At 38.4% G+C, this 21,585-nt stretch overlaps 1 protein-coding gene across 1 annotated transcript in view; it reads right to left on the reverse strand.

Moving 5' to 3' along the window:
- Window positions 1–1,403: 1,403 nt before the first annotated feature.
- GAP43 (growth associated protein 43) overlaps window positions 1,404–21,585 on the reverse strand; it is a 100,197-nt gene continuing 80,015 nt past the window's right edge. The window contains exon 3 of the mRNA XM_077771824.1: window positions 1,404–2,110. Within this exon, the coding sequence (XP_077627950.1) occupies window positions 2,022–2,110 (89 nt within the window). The 3' untranslated portion in view covers window positions 1,404–2,021. The remainder of the gene's footprint in view (window positions 2,111–21,585) is intronic.

Genomic DNA, 21,585 nt, shown 5'->3' on the forward strand with positions numbered 1-21,585 from the left:
ATTATCATGGAGGCTTTGACACATTTTCTTTTCCTTGCTAGGGAATTCTATGTGCAGATGAGTGTTGGAAGCTGAAGGGCATCCACTGGCCATGATTGTCTATGGTGGGGACTCAGGATCAGGGCAAAGTATGATTTGTTAGGAATTTGCACCAGGATTGATTTAGGAAATTTAGAAGAAAAAAAGAAAAGAATCAAACACTTCAAGATTTAGGAACACTGTTGTTTCTCATTGGAACTGTTTACCTTCTAATAGAGGGTATTTAGAAAATGGGAACTAGAAGGAAATTTGAAAAGGATGGGTGTGCTAAATGTACAACTTTTAAAAATATAGTATCGCCATTGCAGGAACAATGATTATATACAATCAAGAATCTGATAACTGACTTGTATGGGGATATGTCCAATAGAAATATTAACTTATTAAAGCTGAAAAAGATAGAATGTACTGTATCAATATTTGGATTAAAATAAGTCATCTAAACAAAAGCCAGGGGCTTCTAAGAGTTATGTATCTCTCTATAATATTTAACTTAGTAAAACCTAGAATAACCTTCCATTAGATACTTCTTCAGAGTCATGAAAATATTCCAAGGTGATGTGAATAAAGGCAAGTCTTAGCGCTTGCTATGAGTTGAATTATGCCCCTCCTCTTCAAATGCATATGTGACCTTATTTGGAGACAGGCTCTTGACAGAGTTAATAAAATTAAGATGAGGTCATTATGGGGTCAAATTCAGTCTTTTACAAAAAGGGGAAATTTGGGGGTGCCTCAGTGGCTCGGTCAGTTAAATGTCTGACTAAGGCTCAGGTCGTGATCTCTTGGTTTGTGAGCATGAGTCCCACATTGAGCCCTGTGCAGACAGCAAGGAAAACCACTTGAGATTCTCTCTCCCTCTCTTTCTGCCTTTCTCCAACTCATGCTTTCTCTCTCTCTCTGCAAATAAATAAACTGTTTAAAAAAGGCAGGGGAGGGGAGGGAATTTGGACATAGAGATATCCACAGGTGATACAAAGAGACACAGGGAGAAGATGGTCATTTATATACTGAGGAGAGAGGATTGAAACAGATCCTTCCCCCCAGCCCTCAGAAGGAACCCACTCTGCCAACACCTTGATTTTGGACTTCTAGCCTCCAAAATGGTGAGAAAATAAATGTAGGTTGGTTGGGCTACCCAGGTTGTGGTACTTTGCTATAATGCCTTAGCAAGTGAATACAGTGCCCAACAATCCCATCAAGTACCAAAGCAATTGGTCCTGACTAGAGGCTCAGGCTTCATCCTTCTTTTCCTGATTAGGGTCACTGATGTCAGACTGGGAAGCCAGAAAGAAGATGAAATGTGAGACGGCAATATGTCAAATCAACTAATGAGCTGGTGGAAAAGAAACACAGAGCCACTGGAGTTTGATTACTCTCATGATTTATTAATATTCAGATTGAAAAAGGAGCCTTAGAGCCGCAAGTTACGCTAATTGGCACATTTGCTTTATTTATTTATTTATTTATTTATTTTATTTATTTTCAAAACAAACTGGGTTTTTGATTTTTTTCCTTTTTGTTCATTCCATCACATTAAAAGGAGGAAAAGAAAAATGGTTTTGAATTCACTCGATATTTTGGACTCCTCAGATGAACGGAACATTGCACACACACTTGGAACAGAGAGAGATAGAGAGGAAAGTGGACTCCCACAGGGCCACACGCACCAGATCAAAAAACTTGGATACAGTGCAAGAATTTCCCGAAATGATTGGATCATCATTACCAAAAACTCGCCATAACAACACCAAGAAACAAAAAATGTTTAAGCCACACTGTTTGACTTGGGATCTTTCCTGCTTTTTTTTTTTTTAAATGTTTGCCACACAGAGAGAAAGAGGGCTATTGGGTAGGAGAGGACAGACTCACGGACGTGAGCAGGACAGGAAGGGGAACTTCAGAGTGGAGTTGAGAAGAGGGGTGGGGAGAGACAGGGGTCAGGAGAGGGGAGAGTGGGGACGTGGAAAGCCATTTCTTAAAGTTCAGGCATGTTCTTGGTCCGCCTCACGTTCTTCTCCTTTACCCTCATCCTGCCGGGCACTTTCCTTAGGTTTGGTTTCATCTACAGCTTCTGAGGAAGAAAACAAGGGTAGGGGGTGGGGGGAGAGGGAGAGAAAGGGGTTAGTATTTTGTCTCATCTGTTCATATGATAGTGCAATGCATTTCTCCTTTTCATACCGTTTCATAAAAGATTTAAGATAAAATGAGATTATTGTTATCTCAGTAATGTAACTTCCAAGTTCAGAAGAGTTTACTTCCAGGAGGTTTTTCAGTGACATGTATGGAAGAGTTCAGGAACAAAGCTACGATATTGGGGGAAGGAGCTACTAAACAGAAATTACCATGATTTTTAATCTCTCAGTCTCGCAATCGAGATATCCATACACAGGCTCTCAAATAAGGAATTGACAACAAGCTTGTATCTCTTTTCCATTCATGACAAACTGATTGTGACAGATACTTTCTGTGGATCATTGAACAGCCATTCCAACTCTCTTACCTCTTCTTTGTGGTGTTATAAACACTGGAAAGTAAAATAATTGAATTCCAGATCCTCTTGAAGTTAGAGGTATCCACGTAACACAGTGATGGCAAATCAGATAGAGACAGAATTCCCTGGGGAGGACCCCAGAGGAGGTCTTTGCCCTTTACTTTCTGTTATCCCTGATAACTGAGACATCAAACAATACCCCAGGAGGATAGAAGCTATCTTGCGACCACAAAGGCAAAAACTCTACACTAATGATGGTGGAGCAGAAAGACAGGAAAAAAACTATCACTGAGTGACCTATCAGTCCCAGACACCTTTAGCTCAGACTTTTTCTTATTATGTGAGACAAATAACTAAACTTTACACTAAACCATTATAGTAATTTTTAGTTACCTGTAGTCAAGAACACTCCAACTGAATATACTTATCCATAAGGCAATGTGCTTTGTCTAACATGGAAGACTACGTCTTTTTAAAGGATAGTTTCTTCCTCAGGAAGTAGGCAAATTTTCTAACTCTTCTTCTGCCTGGTTTCCTGATAGAACTCAGTCAATTGCTTTCATGGGACAGATGGTTCACTAATATGCCAGCTACTGGAAAGAGAATTCCTTTGCCCTGAAATCACCCATACTGCTAATCTAAACTTCTTGTGTTGGGTGTCCCCTAGGCTACACCCAGGTTCAATAATTTGCTAGAAGGACTCATGAGACTCAGTATATAGTCCTATTCATAGCTATAATTTGCTACAGTGAAAGGATACAAAACAAAATCATCAAAGGGAAAAGTTGTATGGGGCGAAGTTTGGAGGAAGCCACTCACAACCTTCCAAGGGTCATTTACCTATAGAGTCATGCAGAATGTGATTAATTCCTCCAGCAATAAACTGCAACACGTATGAGAGGTCAGCCACTAAGGAAGCTCATCTGAGCTCCCAAGTCCAGAGTTCCTACTGGGGGCTAGTCATGTAGGCACCCTCTACCTGGCATGTACCAAATCCAGACTCCCAGAAGGAAAACGGATGTCCAGCATAAACCACATTGTTTGCAACAAGTGTTTACGCACAGTAAAGACTCTTAGTTAGGAAATGGTGAGCCCCTTCTCAAAATCCAAGTTCCTAGATGCCAGCCAAGGATCAACTCTACAAGCATCTTTTCTAAGAAATGAGAGATGTTGAGACTAAAGAAATCCAGGCCTTTTAGGAGATCATTAGAAGAGTTCATATAAATATATGCTTCTTTCAAATTAGTCAGCTCTATATTTATATTCAGATGAAGTTCAACATCTACATCCAAATAAGACAACCGCTGAAAATATATTTTTGGAATTCTTTCTTTGGAACAACCATCTGATAATATTCTTTTAAATCTGTCAGTAGCAGAAAATGTTTATCTCCTTGAAAATAGATTTGAGTTTTAGGATCAAATGAGGCTGGACTGGTAAATAAGGTGGCAGCTATGATGGTTAATTTTAATATTACAATGGTTAATTTTTGAGCAAAATGTTTAAGTCTGATTTATTTTGAGGATTTGTAGCTATCAGTTATTTCCAAAACATAATTATTACTTATTTTGTAGTAAGACTACATACTATTACTCATAAAGACATTTTAAGACTCTAGTCTTCTAAAGTGACTATTATTAACTCTTCAAGAATTGGGATACCAATCATATTTTTCAGGAAGAAGTTTTGTATAAAACTAACTCAATTCTGATCATTGGAGTACTCTGTGTACCAGCATTGTCCCTCATGGATTATACAGAACTCTGGTGCACTAATGAATCAGCTAATTTTCTTTCTTCTTATAAATTTTTTCTAACTTTATTTTTTTGAGAGACAGAATGTGAGCAGGGGAGGGGCAGAAAGAGAAGGAGTCACAAAATTGAAAGCAGGCTCCAGGCTCTGAGCTGTCAGCACAGAGCCCGATGCAGGACTCAAATCCATGAATCGTGAGATCATGACCCGAGCTGAAGTCGGATGCTTCACCGACTTAGCAACCCAGCCGCCCCAGAATCAGCTAATTTTCTGCCAGAAGAAAGCTTTCAGATTTATTTAAGTGAGGTTTATTTTTTTATAGTAATCTGGAATTCTCTCAGAGAATTTACTTAGTTCCCTAGCCTTACTCAAACCTTTGGATACTACAGGTATCCCCAAGGTGGTTTACTATCCTTATCACTCAGGAAACAGGGAATTTAGTGCCTTTTTCAAACTGCAAAAGAAACAGAACATTGATTTAAATTGGCCTGAAGCATATAGAAGGTTCAGTTGTAGGTGCAAAACAAGACTTTCAGCCTTTCTTCCTAAAAATAAAAAAATTGGGAGCTATGTGGCAGATTTGAGGAGAGACTGGGGGACTTATGAGAAAAGGTGGAAACAGAATGTCTGTTGATGGAAAAAGGGAAGAACATTCCAAAACGGAAAACAAAAGAACAAAGATTCAGGTAATTCTGAGAAGTAGCCACACTTTCTGTCTTCTGTCAGAGTGGAATCAAGTTAAATCCTCCCAAATTCCTGTACTTTCTCTTGTCACCCTTTGCCTGGGCCTGGGAAAAATGATGTAAATGGCACACATCTGTTTATTGTGGCAGGAAGTGGCGCTGTCCACTTCTTATTAAGAGAGCTTCAATATCTGCATATTTTTTCCTTTAAAGGCTTCAAAGTATTTGAAATATAATTATTTAGTCATTTATTTGTTCAATAAGTTGTTGCTGAACACCTGCAATGGGCTGAACATTTTTCTAGATATTAAGAAGAGGTGAAAAAAACGCAAATATTCTTGCTCTCATTTAAGCCTTTCACAGACAATGAAATCCATAATCATCGAATATCAGCAGAGAGGGGCCTCAACGACCATCCAGTCACTAGACACAACTCTTCAAGGGTTAACAACATTATTTTTTTTTTTAATTATTTTTGCTCAACTCTGAACCCCCTGTGTCTGGCATAGAACCTAGTGCAGGGAAGACCCTCAATAAACATTTGTTGAATGAAAGAATGGGGGGACATCTTCACTTTATAGATGAAGAAATGAAAGTCCAGACATTTCCCTAAATCATCCGGTTTTCTCATGACCCAGCCAGGACTAGAACATAGAACTTCTCCTGGTCTCAGTTTTCCCATTACAGCAGGTGGTCAAACTTGACCAGAGGAGGTCAAGATCAAATCAGTTTTATTCCACACTAGAAACAAGTAGCTAGCATTCACAGGCTTTTCGTGACTTAAAAACCTTCTCAGATTAAAAACAAATTGTTGGCTCCAACATTTAAAATAAAAACCATAAAATTAAAGCTCATGAAGTTCAATTAGTTGGCTACAAAAGGGAACATGTCAGTCAACTAGCTGGAACTCAACCCAACTGAATACATACAATTATCTATACATTATATTTCACATGAGATGAGAGTATTTTTTTTACAAATAGTTTATTGTCAGGTTGGTTTCCATATAACACCCAGTGCTCATCCCCACAAGTGCCCAAGATGAGAGTATTTTTAAAATTTTATTTACTCAATATTACTGAATAATGAACAAAGGGGTCATCTCTGTGTTAGACGTAGGGATGACTAACTGGTAGAAATAATATGGGTTAAGTCAGTGGATTCCGTGACATTTTTATAGGCCACCAGGAAATTATGGGGAGGAAAAAATATGGAGGAAGGAAACAATGTAAAGTAAGAATCTTCCACAACCACAAAAGAAGAACAAGAACTCATAATGCTATCTATTTTTAAAGCATACACAAAAACAGAAACAAGCAAACAAAAATAAACCCTCGTGCAAGTGAAGGAAACAGTGATCAGATGTGAAGCACATGCCTGCTCTAGCCAGATCCACGTTGGAAGGGAGAGTGTGTATGAGTTTGTGAAAAGTTTTAACCTAAGACAAAGGGGAAGTTTTTGGAAACAGAATCCAAGTTAGTAGAAATGAGTCCATTTGAGTGTGAATGCCAGAGAGAACTTCTGAATATTGCTAACTTGTTTCTTCTCTTTCCGATGTCAATTCTAGACAAGTCACTGTAGTTAATAAGTGATGTTGACCATACACTTGTATATCTACAATTTCTTCCCCATTCTACTCAGCAGCCTCACTACCTGGAAAGAATCACAAATGACAACTTTCCTGACCCTTTGTATAAAGTGTTTAGCTATAGCTAACATAGTTGAGCCCTTACTACATGCTCACAACAGCTCTACATGTACTTGGTTCTTTTCATTTAATCCCTATGGCTCTTCAATCAGTCCGTTTTACAGTTGGGGAAGCTGAGGTACAGTGAGATGAAGTTAACTTATCTAGGCTGTACTGTTAGTAAATGGCAGCAGTGAATTTCAACCTAGGACAGAGACATCTAGGCAGCTTCTATTTTAGACTGCTCTTCCTGCCCTTATCTTTGCCCAAGAACAATGGGTAGGCTCAGAGTGGGAACCAGAGCAGGGGGTCCACAGGTACCTAGGCGTGCAGCCTACACAGTCCAAAAACTGGTCTTAATACAAGCAGCTAAGAATGGTGGGAAGAATCTTGATTAGTCTTGAACAATATGAAATCTGGTCTTGGCACTCTCTGGCACTAATTACATAATTATAAATGCTAGAGACAAGTTAATATGTAATCTTTAGTATTTTGTGCAAAAACTTTGATCACCATGGTGAGTGTCAGAGATAAATGAATGGTGGAGGCCAGCTGGTCACTCCAATTATCATGATCCAATTAGGGTAAATAATCACATTCCCCATCTAGAGGATCAACCTCCCTCTGAGACAGTTATTGCTTACGAAGAGGCAAAGAGGCAGTGGAAGCTAAAGACTGAATGAGATTTTCAGTACCAAGTGACACAGAACGAGTGGAAGTAAATGGACCCAGAAGTGGCAAATGAGGAAAGCCTGGAGTTGTTGATGTGATTGTTGAAAGCCAGCAAGTTAAAGAGTAGGAAATGCTTTTTCTTTTTCAGTTTAGCTCTGAATAGCACTTTTGCTCATATTAAGCATGGAAACCTAATATTATGGTTAAGACATTACAGGAAAGGCAAAATTAAATAAGTCACAAGTTATGCATGTATCAGGTGACCAGTGAACTTATTCTCATTAACAGTCATTACTATTCGATACCTAGTAATGGATTCTCCGCCCAAATCATACCTCACCAAGGGAAAGCAACCCCACAAATCCAGTTTTATTATGAGGTATAATGTATCCTCCCAAATTAAAAAAAACAAAAACAAATGCAAAGATTGATGATGCATTTTAGTAGTTTGGTCTAAGGGGAAGGGAGTTTTTTAAAAAATGAAAGTGGGCAGTGTTTTATAATTATATATATTAAACATTTAAATTCTCAAAAACTACATTTAGTCACTTTGAACAGGTGACGTTAGCTTCTGGTAAAGACCTGTAAAATTCTCTGGCACTAGCATTTTAGCCCTGACAAAATCATTACTTCTTTCAGACCCAAACACCCCTTAGAAATGACCATGTTCATTAGGAGTCTCCATGAATTTTATCATTTCTGTGTTAACTTAAAAAGAAAGCTAACATCACATACAGTAAAGTCATGTATTCTTAATGTTCTAAAGTTAAAAACACTAAAAAAGGTAAGAAAAATGTGCGGCTCATTTATTCATTTATTTATTCAGTGAAAGGTCCTGAGCCTCACTAGGTGCGTTCTACATGTTTCAAATATAGCAGTGGTGCTATAGCAATGAAAACACCAAGTAAGATAAGGATCTCTAACTTCCTGGAAATTATACACCAGTTAATCACTAGCATATTTATTTGGCAGTATACTGTCTGTTGGAGAAGGAGTGTTTAAGGAAGAAGTGGTAGCTGGACAAGAAGCTCTCAACCCAAAGGGGCATAATTTCCCCTGTATTTGCAAAGTTCAGTATCTTTAATAAGTTTCGAAATACGGAAAATGCTGATAACTTCCACATTCTCGATCCACAGCCATCATTCCTCAGGAAGATCAAGACCACATTAAAACAGCAATAAAGGGGCGCCTGGGTGGCTTAAGTGGTTGTACATCTGACTTCAGCTCAGGTCATGATCTCAGGGTTCATGAGTTTGACCCCTGCATCAGGCTCTTTGCTCTTAGCTTAGAGCCCGCTTCAGACCCTCTGTCTCCCTCCCTCTCTCTGCCCCTCCTCCCACTTCTCTCTCTCAAAAATAAACATTTTTAAAAAATCAGCAATAAAGATGGAAGTCATTTCTTTATGTATTTCAAATAGTGTGGTGGTAGCCTTAAAAGAGTAAGGGGACTCAGGTGGATGATCTCACAGTGGCCCTCAAAAGATGCATGCAAATTGGCTCTCTGATCCTTGCGGAAATAGTCTAGAAGCAGCTCTCGACTTTATGCATCCCATTCATTTCCTCGAAAGGGTGAGAAGAGAGCACGTCTGCACATCCTGTCGGGGAGCAGACACCAGGAGCATATGCGGCAGCGGCTGCTCACGAGCTTGGTCAGGCAGCTCGCCGCAGTGCTGCCGGAGGGATGGCGGTGTTCCCAGCTGCTATCGCCTACCCTGGGCTCTAATGGCCCTGTTTACTGGCTCCAGTCCAGGCCCCTCCACAGCCCTCCATTACTGAAATTAGGTTGAGTGGATTTCCGAGTAAAACATTATCTCTTGGGACCTGCCCAGCTCTCCCCAGCCTTGTCAACATTGATTAAATAGAAGCTGCTATCATCCTGGGGCCATGCCCACAATTACTCTACCAATCACTCCCGGCTGGGGTGTTTGCTTTCCCTTTTTATTTTCACTTTTCTTGAATATTAAACATTATCACCTCAAAGCCTCGAAGGAAAGTAATAAAAAACATTCTGAAGCTAACTCACACATATCCATTTGTTGCTTACATGGTCATCTGCTTGAGCTGTGTGCCAGATGTCAATCTGGAGCCTGGATCGTGGCTTTTGGTGGTCACTGGGATACACATTTTTTACCTCCACTCTTTTAAACCCTTGTTTTACATTTTAAGTTCCTTTCAAAGCACCAAGCCAGTATATACCATTTTCATGTCAGCAGAATGATGCAAATATTACCTATGCCCCCACCTCTTGCTTTCTGAGCCTTTGAAAGAGAGGATAATTCTATTGCTTATAACACTATTCACCTGAGGATTTCAAAGAGTAACAAGCAAAAATTTAACCAAGAAAACTCAAAGGCAGCATGATGGTGGGCACCCAATGATATATGAAACATACATACACGTGTTTACTTTTCTTTAAAGTTTAGGCCTGAGACCAAGTTGATTTGTATTCCAGCCTTGAATATTGCACCAATTGGTCATATGATCTCAGAGAACTTATTTTTCCTTTCTATAAAATCTATTTTAAAAATCTATTAAAAATATGAATATATTATGATATATATTTTGACTGTCTATATTGTATTTTGATTATATATTACCTATTTTGATTGATATATAATATAAATAATGACTATTCCACCTTATTGCGGGTTGTTTGGAGGTTGAAAGAAGATATCTGAAAGGACTTTATAAAATTCAAAGTGCAGAATGAAGTACATTGATGCTTTAATCCAACCTGTGAGATTTGGGTAAAAAACATCCATCAAGTTTAACATTCTTATCCCAGGAAGATGAAAACCATTTCCCAAAAGAAAAAAAAGGAAAAAATAGAACTTCTTTCCTAGTAAGTGATTAAAAGGACTTCTCCACTAGAATATTCTGATCAGAAAATAAAGATACAGTGACTTATGAATTAAATAGCTATTCAGTCAGAATTTGGGAAAGAATCTAGGATCTCTAACATTTAGAACAAAAGTCAGTGTTTTCTGGTCTCTCTCTCTCTTTCTCCCTTCCTTCTTTCCTTCCTTCATTTCTTTCCTTCTTTCTTTCTTTTCTGAAAGAGAAATGACCCAGAGAGTTTTGTTTTGAAAAAAATTAAAACAAAACTCAAAGAATGTACAAGTTGACCAGTCTTGGAGATTTCTTAAATAATCTCAGTAGAAAATGTCTGCCAAACCATCAAAAATTAGTGTTCTATCCTTTGCCCCCATTAGAAACATGCAGAAAGATTTTAAAAATTGCAATTTATGTGTTTTCCATAGTGGCCCTAAGTCATTTTGGGGACACTAAGGTATAAATAAATAAAATTAAAGTGTTAATATTTCTTACATTAAAAATTAAAGTGTTAACATTCTCACTATGAATAAGTCAACTTTTAAAGGTTAAAACTGAAAACAAAAATTGGAGGATTTTTACTTTAGCATAATAGTCAAGTAGATTCACCCCCTCGTTCTTCCCCTCAGCTAAACTACATGCCAAACTGGCAGTGGCATCTGGAGAACTAGTGAGACGCTGCTTTCTGTTAGACGGCAGGACGAATGGAAGATGGGGAATCAGCACAATCATGGCTCTTAGGACCCTGAGAAACCTGGAGAAAGGCCGCAATGGGGATAGAAAAGTGATGTTGTTGTGATATTGAGTGTTGCTAGTGGTGATGATCAGAAACAGTTCAGCCTAGAAATTTGTGTTTTTCCCCTTTTTTGTGGAAATGTATATTTTCTTAATAGTTCAAAATTCCATCTGATAGGAGTTCAACTCTGCAATGCCCTTTTCACCTGACAGGATCTCAGGTGAGGAGAATCCTTGCTGAGAGGAAGGCTTAGCTGCCTGTCTCTAGCCTTTATAAACTCAATTGTCTTAGAGGCCACGAACATAATAACATTAATGTGAAACATCTGGCCATAGATAAAACCAGCAGTAGGGTCAAAAGGCATTCAAAAATGTTAAAACACTCTCACTGGAAAAATAAAAGGGGGCAGGGTGTCTGGAGGAAGACTCTTTAGCTGTATCGAGAAGATACATTTGTGGGCTCTGATTTCAAAATGGAAGAGGTTCCCTTTATTCAGAATAAAAGTCATATTCATCTTTAAGAAACAATTTCAAATCAAGAGCCCTAAATAATAGTACTGCTTTTTCCATTTTGCTACTTTTATATTACAGATCTTCCCCAACTTACAATGGGGTTATGTCCCAGAAACCCCATTGCAGTTTGAAAGTCTCCTAAGTCAAAAAATGCATGTAATACATCTAACCTACTGAACATCATACATTAGCCTGGCCTATCTAAAACGTGCTCGGAACACTTAAATTAGTCTGCCGTTGGGCAAAATCATCTCACACAAAGTCTATTCTATAATAAAGCTGTTGGATATCTCATGCAATTTATTGGATGCTGTCCTGAAAATGAAATACAGAATGGCCGTGTGAATAGAGATGGCAGAATGGTCCTAAGGGTATCTGTTGTTCACGTTTGTGATCGCCTGGCCGACTGGGAGCTTCAGCTCTCTGTCACTGCCCAGCATCGTGAGAGAGGATCCTACCACATACTGCTAGCCCAAGGAAAGATCAAACTTCAAAGTATGGTTTCTACTGAGCGCGTATCGTTTTCACACCATTATAAAGGCAAAAAATCTAAGCCAAATCAGCATTAAAGTCAGGCACCATCTGTATTCATATTTCAAGACTTTTTTAGTGAATGAAGTAAAAAAGAAGTAATGTCTATTTCAGATTTCATAAATGGCCTACCAAAGCAAAAAGAAGTAGGAAAAAAATTAGTTCACAATATTGCCTCTCCTTTTGCTTGTCATTCACGTTTTCACTGCATCTCTACATCTCTACTTATCCCTTCCGGATACCCTATGCTCCGGGTCTCACATGCTGTGGGTACCTGCTCATGTTCCCTTTGCCATCTTCCAGCCATTGGAGGTGTTGGCAGCCAATGGCTCATTTCTGCCCCTTGGGTGGGGATGTAACTTGTGAATTACCTCAACCAGAAGTACCTGAAAGGTGATACATTGTCTGCCCCGCAAGACTCCAGTGCCCTCATTTTTGGGCAAAACCGTGTATCGGTGGTGCAGTTCGTACTTCAGGGCTCTCTGTGGGATCAAGTTGAGACTTCACTTTTCTAGAACCCACATCTTGGACTGTCTTCTTCCCCTGGTCTGTCCTTTCTCATCCCTTACAGATTTCTACCCACAAAGTATTTACATAATAGTTCTATCCCAGGCTCAGATTTTACAGAATGGGACTACAATTATTCCTTTAACCAAAAACTAAGGACTGAGTTGGGAGGCAGGCCAATCAGTTACCTTAGTCAAAGTGTGTAGCAAACCTTCGTGGTCTGAATCATTTGGGTTTGCTGCTTAATTGTCTCATGCAGTAGCTCAAATGTTGTTTCCATACCTCCAAAGCTATCCTAGGCATAATTAGTCAGTTCTTTCTCTTTGTTTATATGGAAATTATATCTCTTGCATTATACATCAGTTTGTGGTATCCTTTTGAGTCTTCTTGACTATGAACTAACTTTTCCAAGGAAAAGGATCCATTTGCTAGAATTCAAACTTCACAAAGGCAGAGATTTGTTGTTGGTGGTGGTGGTCTACCTTGTATTAAAACCATGCTCTGACAATTATAAACAACGTAAGTAATAAAACATTTCCCTCCATCAGGGACCCAGCCACCCACACCAATCTTGGTATGCCACTGCTTGTAGGTTTTAGCATATAGGCTAATTTCTCAAAAAAGTAGCTTGATCCTTTAGACCAGTTCCTCCATCATGATCCTCAGACAGAGATTATTTTAAATTTATTTTGCTCACTAATAAATCCCAAATGCCTAGAAAAGTGCCTGGCAAATATTAATATTTCTATTCATATTTGTTTATTTACTTTCATGTATCAATCCATTTATATTCACCCCAACTCCTAGTATCATGCTTATCACAAGATGGGCATTTAATATTTGTAAGGGAAAATCCTAAAAATGCTTTGTGAATGTAGATAAAACCTTAATTACCTCAAGCAGAAAAACTGTGTACCTGTAATGTTTGAATAGCAGAAGTTTGTCTGAATTTCAAAATGTTGGATAATAAAAAGGAACCTCAACAGTATTCTGGCTCAGAGCCATAGAAGGCATTATGCCATCACCTTTTTTTTTGGCTAATTTGAATTTTATGTCTATCTTCTAAGTTTATAACAAATTACTCAGATTAAAAAAACCAAATGTACAAAACAGATATGTACTAAAAGCAAAACTATTTTTAGATGGCGTGGAGTAGTGAATAAGAAAGCTGGTTCTAGAGCCAGACTACTTGCATTTAAATTCTATCTCTGACACTTACCATGACTTTGAGTGTGTTACTTAACCTCTTACTGCTTCATTTTCCTTATCTGTAATTGATGGTAGTATTGTTACCCACCTTATGGGGTGGTTATAAGATTTAAGTATGTTAATTATTTAAGGTATTTAATAATGAATGGCTTATTTCAGTAAGTGCTCAGTAAGTGTTGGCTATTAGTATTAGTAACTGAATGGGAACTAATATTGGCTTAATGTTTACTATTAAGTAAACATTGAACTTAATGTTTAGTATTTGTCAACCTTCAGATAAAGGTATTAATATGCATCTTCCTTGTTTTTTCTATTAATTCATCAGTAGAAATGATAATAATAATAAGAATATTTCATAGATTTGTAAAGAGCACTAAATGAGAGGAAACAAAACCTAACTCCCTGCCACTATCTTGCTTGCCTAGGTGTCTAACAAATGACACATTCATACTTATCCAATCGTAATGCACAGCCCCCTGTCCTTTTTTTCAATATCCTAAGAAAGAGAGAAAAATCTGAAGTTTTTTGCTTATAAAGTGGAAAAAAATATCATTCTTTGAAAAATGGCCTTGAAGCCAAAGGCCAAAGTCCAGAAATGATTACATTAGCAAAGATGATAACTGGCCAAACCTAAGGGGCATGATTCTATGATGTAGGATGCAAAAATCAAGGCTCCTAAACAGTAATATTTCAAAAGGCAGGAACTACTCTAATATTGCATCTACTTAAGAACAGAACAATCTCCTCTATTTTATACCCAAAGAATAGCAGCCAATTGGTTTCAAAAGGAAATAACCTTATCTTCAGCCTTAGCTCAATTTGATTCCATAAATATTATAGCAAAAATGTACCACACCGAATGAACAAGAACTAAGTCACCCCCATCCCCAGGTGTGTAGTAAATCTTGCATCCAGTAGGCAAGTTATAGAGAGGATGGCAATTCTCCAGGCATAAGACATCATATCTGGGGCGCCTGGGTAGCTCATTTGGTTAAGTACTGGACTCTTGATTTCAGCTCAAGTCATGATCTTTCAGTCGTGAGATCAAGCGCCATGTCAGGCTCCATGCTGACAGCACAGAACCTACTTGGGATTTTTCTCTCCCTCTCTCTGCTCATCCCTGCCCCCCCCCCACTCTCTCTCTCTCTCTCTCTCCCTCAAAATAAATAAATAAACTTTTAAAAAAGGCATCATGTCCAATTTTAAGAAAAATTCCCTTATTTGATAATCACCAAATCCGAGACTTGAAAGAGACCTAAGACTTCTCATTCTTTAACCTTAAGGAAAATGAGTAGATACAATGAGATTTTTCAACATCATTATAAGAAAGATCTTTTCACTTCCAAGAAGCCTTGCTGTTATCTGAGGACAGAGGATGTGTTGGGGGAGAAGTCCTTGGGGCTGTGTAGAGGACTGCTCTGATGGCTTATTTTCATTACCTGTGCACAGCACTCTCATTTCTGGGCCTTCTGAAGGAAGGAATTCCTACCGTAAAGATGGAGTAGGAAGGACTGTTCTCTTTTAAAAATCCCAGGCAGAGAAATATCATACTTTTTCGAATCTTGTTAATATTGTTAAGTTAGCATTTCCCCCCCTAAAGCTTACCTATAATTTCTCCTGCTGCATTTGGAGGAAGTTAATAATTTTCAAAAAAAAATCAGACCTCAAGTATTTTGATATTAATTACTGAGGTCCATATTTAGGAGATGGGAAAAATTAAACAGGCTTGTTATGTTTGTTGGTCATTTTTCATTAAGACTACTTTTTAGCTTTCCTTTTACAGTTTTCCAATTTCATTCAAACAGGCTGCTTAGGCATTGTACCAGCCTTTTCAGGTTTGTTTTTCCTTTGGTGTTTGTATTGCAGTCACCCTAGGTCCCATTTAGTGATCAGTTACAAAAGTGTAATAATTTGTGTTGCTCAAACCCTAAGAAATCTAAAGAACAATCTTCTAGGCTATACTGGTTTTCATTTAAAAATTCAGCTAACCAGGGTGCCTGGGTGGCTCAATGGATTAAGTGTCCAACTTTGGCTCAGGTAATGATCTCACGGTTTGTGATGCCGAGCCCTCCGTTGGGCTCTCTGCTTTAAGTGCAGAGCCCACTTCAGATCCTGTTTCCCTCTCTCTGTGTCCCTTCATCTCTCTCTCTCAAAAATAAGTAAACAAAAAAAGAAAGGAAGGAAGGAAGGAAGGAAGGAAGAATTTAAACTAATCATCTGTAATGTTTTAATATAGATTCAGTTAATATGACTATTACAAAGATTATATTTTCAACATTTGTCTTTAAAGACAGAAACAGGAGCACCTGGGTGGCTCAGTCACTTAAGCATTGGACTTAGGCTCAGGTCATGATCTTATCTTGCACTTCATGGGTTCAAGCCCCATGTCAGGCTCTGTGCTGACAGCTCAGAGCATGGAGCCTGCTTCAGATTCTGTCTCTCCTCTCTCTGTCCCTCCCCCAGTCATGCTCTGTCTCTCTCTCTCAAAAATAAATAAACATTGAAAATTTTTTAATAAAAAAAGGCAAAAAGAGATCCTAGGTTATCAAATCCCAAGATCTGATATTTGAGTAAAAGATTTGATTAACTGACTCCAGGATTAAAATACAGAAACAAAAATTAGACACAATTGTAAGAGTCACTCCAATAATGACTATGGCTGCCTAAAAATTTTTCCTACTTGTGAATATCTATTGCTTAGGTAACATTCAGATTTTTAAATAAAAGCACTACATTTATGAGTCATTTTCAGCTTGTGCCTTGCCATGACTTGTTATGCTATGTTTGAGTGGTACTTGACTATTATTTATCTTTGTTGTTTAATTTTCCCTTATGGCTCTATCTATAGAGCACAAAGAAAACTAAAGATGTGGCAGTTGTCTTGCTAATTTTATCAGTGCAAATGTATAAATCACATGAGTCAGGACAAAAATACAAAATCTGTATATATTGTCATAGAGTTGGCTTATGACTGTAAAATTACAGCAGGGTGGAAGCTGAATTAGAGATTATCGGATCTCAGCCCCTCATTCCCTCCCACAAAACTGAGGATAGAGAGTTTCCATGACTTGCCCAAAGTCACACAGCTAATTCAGATCCTCCTGGAGTGCCTGGATGGCTCACACAGTTGAATCTTTGACTCTCGGTTTTGGCTCAGATCATGATCCCAGGGTGTTGAGATGGATCCAAGTGCCAGGAGATCAGTCCTGTGTTGGCCTCTGCTCTGACAGCGTAGAGCCTGCTTGGGATTCCCTCTCCCCCTCCCTCTCTCTCTCAAAATAAATAAATAAACTTAACAACAACAACAAAAGAATTTGGAGCCTCCCATAATACCTCTCACAGCCTTTGGGGTTGAGTGAATTCTACTGCTTGATTTTAACTTGCATATCTTCCCAGTGGTCCTAAATGCACTGTATGATCTATTTCTTTCCCTCATCCTTTCCCCCTTTACTCTAACTTCCCTCCTCCACTCCTTCCCTCCCCCTCATTCTTTCTTTCCTTTGTGCAATGAAAGGTAAACTCAACATAATTTTGCTTTAAGGGCTACCAGGAATACTTTTAGATACTCTGTATGTTTTCAGAACCAGGCTAAGGATTATTGTTATATCAAACTTCAATACATTGTACACAGATTGTGAGGGGTGAAGCAGATATTCTATGCAGAGAGGGGAAAAATGAGGACCTCTAAAATTAGTAACTTGGACTGAAAAGCTATCATCAATTAGGGTAGGCTTCATAAACCAAATGACTAGTTATCAGGTAATGAAAGTCCAGAATTGTTAGTTATTACAAATGCTGTCATATCTAGGAATCTGTAAAAGACCATTACTATGTCCTGAAGAAGAGAAAATGAAAATGCTCATTGCCCCATCGACCACTCCTTCACTTCCCAATGGAAACAGAGTGTTAAAAAACCTACTGAGAAGGTTTAACTCAATTTTGAAATTAATTTAAAAAATATTATCGTAACAAGAAAACCCTACAAAAGGTGTTTGTGTTATATGCTGGCACGTGGATAAATAAATGCAATCCCCGTCTCTTACTGGGACAATTCATTTTGCACTCATTGTGTGTTTTGGCTTCCTGGGGCCTGTCAAATTATGGCACTGCCTTTGAGTGAAAAATTGCTCTAAAAATCAATAGCACTCGCTGGAACACAACCAGAACTCTATCGAAAAAGTAGTATTTGTATTTGTACTGATTTTTCTCTATTTAGTCAAAGAGGTGAAAGTTCTTTACTTCGTGGCAAAGAAGGTAATAGCTTTGGCTCTTTGAGGACATTGAGACAATAAGCAATTAAAGAATAAAGATTCACAGTGAGTCTACAGCTTGCCTGGGATAGAACTATAGAATCATGTATGTTCAGCTTATTATATAATACTCCCATTTGAAAGATCATCTCACTGAAGGCTTTCTCTCTTTTCTGCATCCAGTGTCTTTCTCCAATAAACCCATTTTCCAAGGCACACTTTATGTCTAAAATCTATATTCTACTATCTTCCTACTTTTAAAACCCTATTTATTTGAAAGTAACCAAACTATATACATTCAGAAACCTTAGAGTAGAAAGGGGTTTTGGAGACCCTCCAGCAATGCCGCAGCTTAAAGACTGGACTCCCCTAGAACACTCCTAGCAGACGGACAGCCTCTGCTTCAATGGGCCATTCCAATTTTCACAGTAACTTATTCCTAATATTTAGGTAAAATCTACCTCTTCTAAGCTTTCATGGAGACTTTTCTAGAATAACATGGGACAAAATATAGCCTAAATATACTTTCCTTTGTGCAAGACAATCCCCAAATACAAAGGTAACAGCCTCTTTCTTCAAGAAGTTTACAAATCTGTCCTTTACTTCTTCAAACTGCATGAAAAGCTAAGTTGTTGTTACGCTATCGTTTCTTCACTTCATCTTTTATTTCTCTATAAGCTGACTTTAACTTGACCATTTTCTAACAGTACTCTCCTCAAATTCATGAAAAAAAAAATCCAAATGGTAAGGCCTTTTGTCATTTACCTTTGTTCTTGATCTTTTTTGACAACTTCTTTTGACACTGTTGAGCTTTATGCTCCAGAATACAGTGTCATTTAAGGAATTTCTCCAACCTTTTGTTTCCTAAAGTCTCTGCACCTTTTTGTGCTCCAGAAAAATGTCATACTGCAAAGCACTCTTCTCCACCTGATTTGCTATCCACTCTTTCTCGTGATTCCCAGAAGACTTGCAGGTGATTCCTTGCTTACCTGTGGCAAGGTCAAACCTGGTTCTTTCCCCCCTTTGCCTGCACCTGTTGACAAAGCCAGACACTGACCCTCTGAATTTCCCATTCTTCGTCTCATAATTGAGTAGCTGAGATTACAATTGTTTATCCCTTTGAAACAAGCTAGACACAGAGATAAACAAATCTTGTTCAACTAACTGATTCCACATCTTCCACTGGCTACACAACAACCCCACATGTAAGTTGGCCACTCTTCCCATGAATCTAAGAAAAAACCCCCTTACGAAGACATGATCTTGCAAGCTGGGGGTCTCTATTGCAATAGCTTGAATAAAATAATCTCCTTAATTGTTGGTGCATTTTTGTTTCTTAAAATACTCTTTTTTCCCCTAACTTTAATGGGGACTGTATACTGGATTTATTTCTGCTGTTTCCCAGATTTTCTTTGCCATTATGGGTCTAGTTTTTATTCCCTGTCCCCTAATGTGACTATAATTCAAGATTCAGTTCTACATTTTTTGTAGGCCCTGCAACAAAAAATGCATCTTCTCTAATGACTTCAGTCCTGACCTCATAGCCAGGTAACCACCCAATTTATATCATCACTGTCTTATTGTTAATCCTTATCATCATTGTAACCATATTACTTTCCTTATCACAAAACTTTAATGACTCCTGGCCTCATACACATTAAATTCCAATTTCTATTGCCAAATATTTCTCTATATCCTTGACTCTACTCCTGGCTCCAATCCTATATCTCAGTCTATACTGGACATCATACAATCACTATCACTACAAATATAACCAGGTCGGCCTTAGCATTCCTTAAAATCCTCTCTCTCCATATGTACCTATTTATGTCTGTTCATCCTTCTTTCTTAACAATACATCTCTCTGAGACCATGAAGTGGAAAGAAAAAATAAAAATAAGAACTGTATTGATACTTTTGTTGAAATATGTGCCAAACTCAAAGGGAATAGAGACTACTGCCTGGGCATGGAGCCAGTAATAAGCAATTCAAGGGAGTACAGTGAGGGAAAAATAACACAGAATGTAAAGTAAATGGTTAAGGGCAATAGTCAACAAGAGGTCAACAACAGGAGTAGTCAACAAGTGTTGGAGGAGAGACCATGAACAGTTGGAGAAGTCTATTAGCCAGCAACAGGGCCTTCCAATCATAGATCCAAGAACAAGATTCTCATCTCAAAGAGAATGAATGAGAATGAGGCAGTGCCTTAGTATCAGGAAACCAGAATACAAATGAGATGAATGAGACAGGGACTTAGGTAAAGCAAACCAGGAAGAAGTCTAGTCAGTGGAACTGTTCCTAAGTAGGAGATCAATTATTGGTGTTTGGGCAAACTTGACTTGATGCTGAGCTGATTGTGTATAGTGCTCTTTAAATTGACCTGGTCTAGGAATGAGAAGAGTATCGATTCCAGAACCAGCCATAGAATTCAACCTGAAAGACAGATGATGTTAAGTGATATCATTGGTGAGGCCTGGAGGGATATATGGCTGTGCGCCAGGCAGGCTTTTCAGAGGGCAGTGAAGACATTAAAGTCTGAACCAATGTAGTTGTCTCTCAACATATCTTTCTGCTTCCACGGTGGCCTTCTTGAAAGTGTCTTCTCTGTAACTGATAGTGGTAGCTAAAACAGTTCTTTAAAGCCAGCAAATGATAACGTGAAAGGGAGAAGAGATGGTTCCTACCTCAACAAATTCTCTGACATCATGGAGTTTGAAGCAGGGGACATGTCTTTCTTCATGCTTTAATGAGAATGTACTAAATCAATTTTTTTGGTCATAATCTCACTATAAGTTTTCTTAGACATGTTTGATGTTTGCACTCTGTGTGACCCACATGTCTTTGCCATCACGACTGACTCAGGTTACAAAATTTCCAAAAAGTCTTTTAAATCCATTGAGGGGCCTACATCATCTTGTCTTATGTTGAGACCAAAAGAAAGAAAATACTAGGGATAAGAAAAATAAATTAGGAGTTAATTTTGTTTCTTAAGTTGGATTTTTATGAGACCTTAGAAGGAGAACTGTGCTGGGGCACCTGGGTGGCTCAGTCAGCTAAGTGTTGGACTTCAGCTCAGGTCATGATCTCATGGTTCGTGGGTTCGAACCCTGCATCGGGCTCTGTGCTGACAGCTAGCTCAGAGCCTGAAGCCTGTTTTGGATTCTGTGTCTCCCTCTCTCTCTGACCCTCCTCTGCTCATGCTGTGTCTCTCTCTCTCAGAAATAAATAAAAAAACATTAAAAAAAAAAAAAGAAAAACAAGGAGAATTGGTGAACTCATGGGGCTGTAGCAATACATTTGGAGACAAAGATAACATCGAAAATATTCAGAAGAGGGGCACCTGGGTGGCTCAGTCGGTTAAGCGTCCGACTTTGGCGCTGGTCATGATCTCATGGTTTGTGGGTTCGAGCCGTGCGTCCGGCTCTGTGCTGACAGCTAGCTCAGAGCCTGAAGCCTGTTTTGGATTCTGTGTCTCCCTCTCTCTCTGACCCTCCTCTGCTCATGCTGTGTCTCTCTCTCTCAGAAATAAATAAAAAACATTAAAAAATTTTTTAAATAGAAAATATTTAGAAGATATAGGAGAAAATGAGAAAAAGATTTTTAACTGAATTTCACTATAAATTGTAATATAGAAATAAATTTTGTGAATTATCAATACCTTCCAGCCAAGGACTACCAGGAACAC

Source organism: Crocuta crocuta, unplaced genomic scaffold, assembly GCF_008692635.1.
Source record: "Crocuta crocuta isolate KB4526 unplaced genomic scaffold, BGI_CrCroc_1.0 scaffold56, whole genome shotgun sequence".
In the NCBI taxonomy this organism is placed as follows: Eukaryota; Metazoa; Chordata; class Mammalia; order Carnivora; family Hyaenidae; genus Crocuta; species Crocuta crocuta.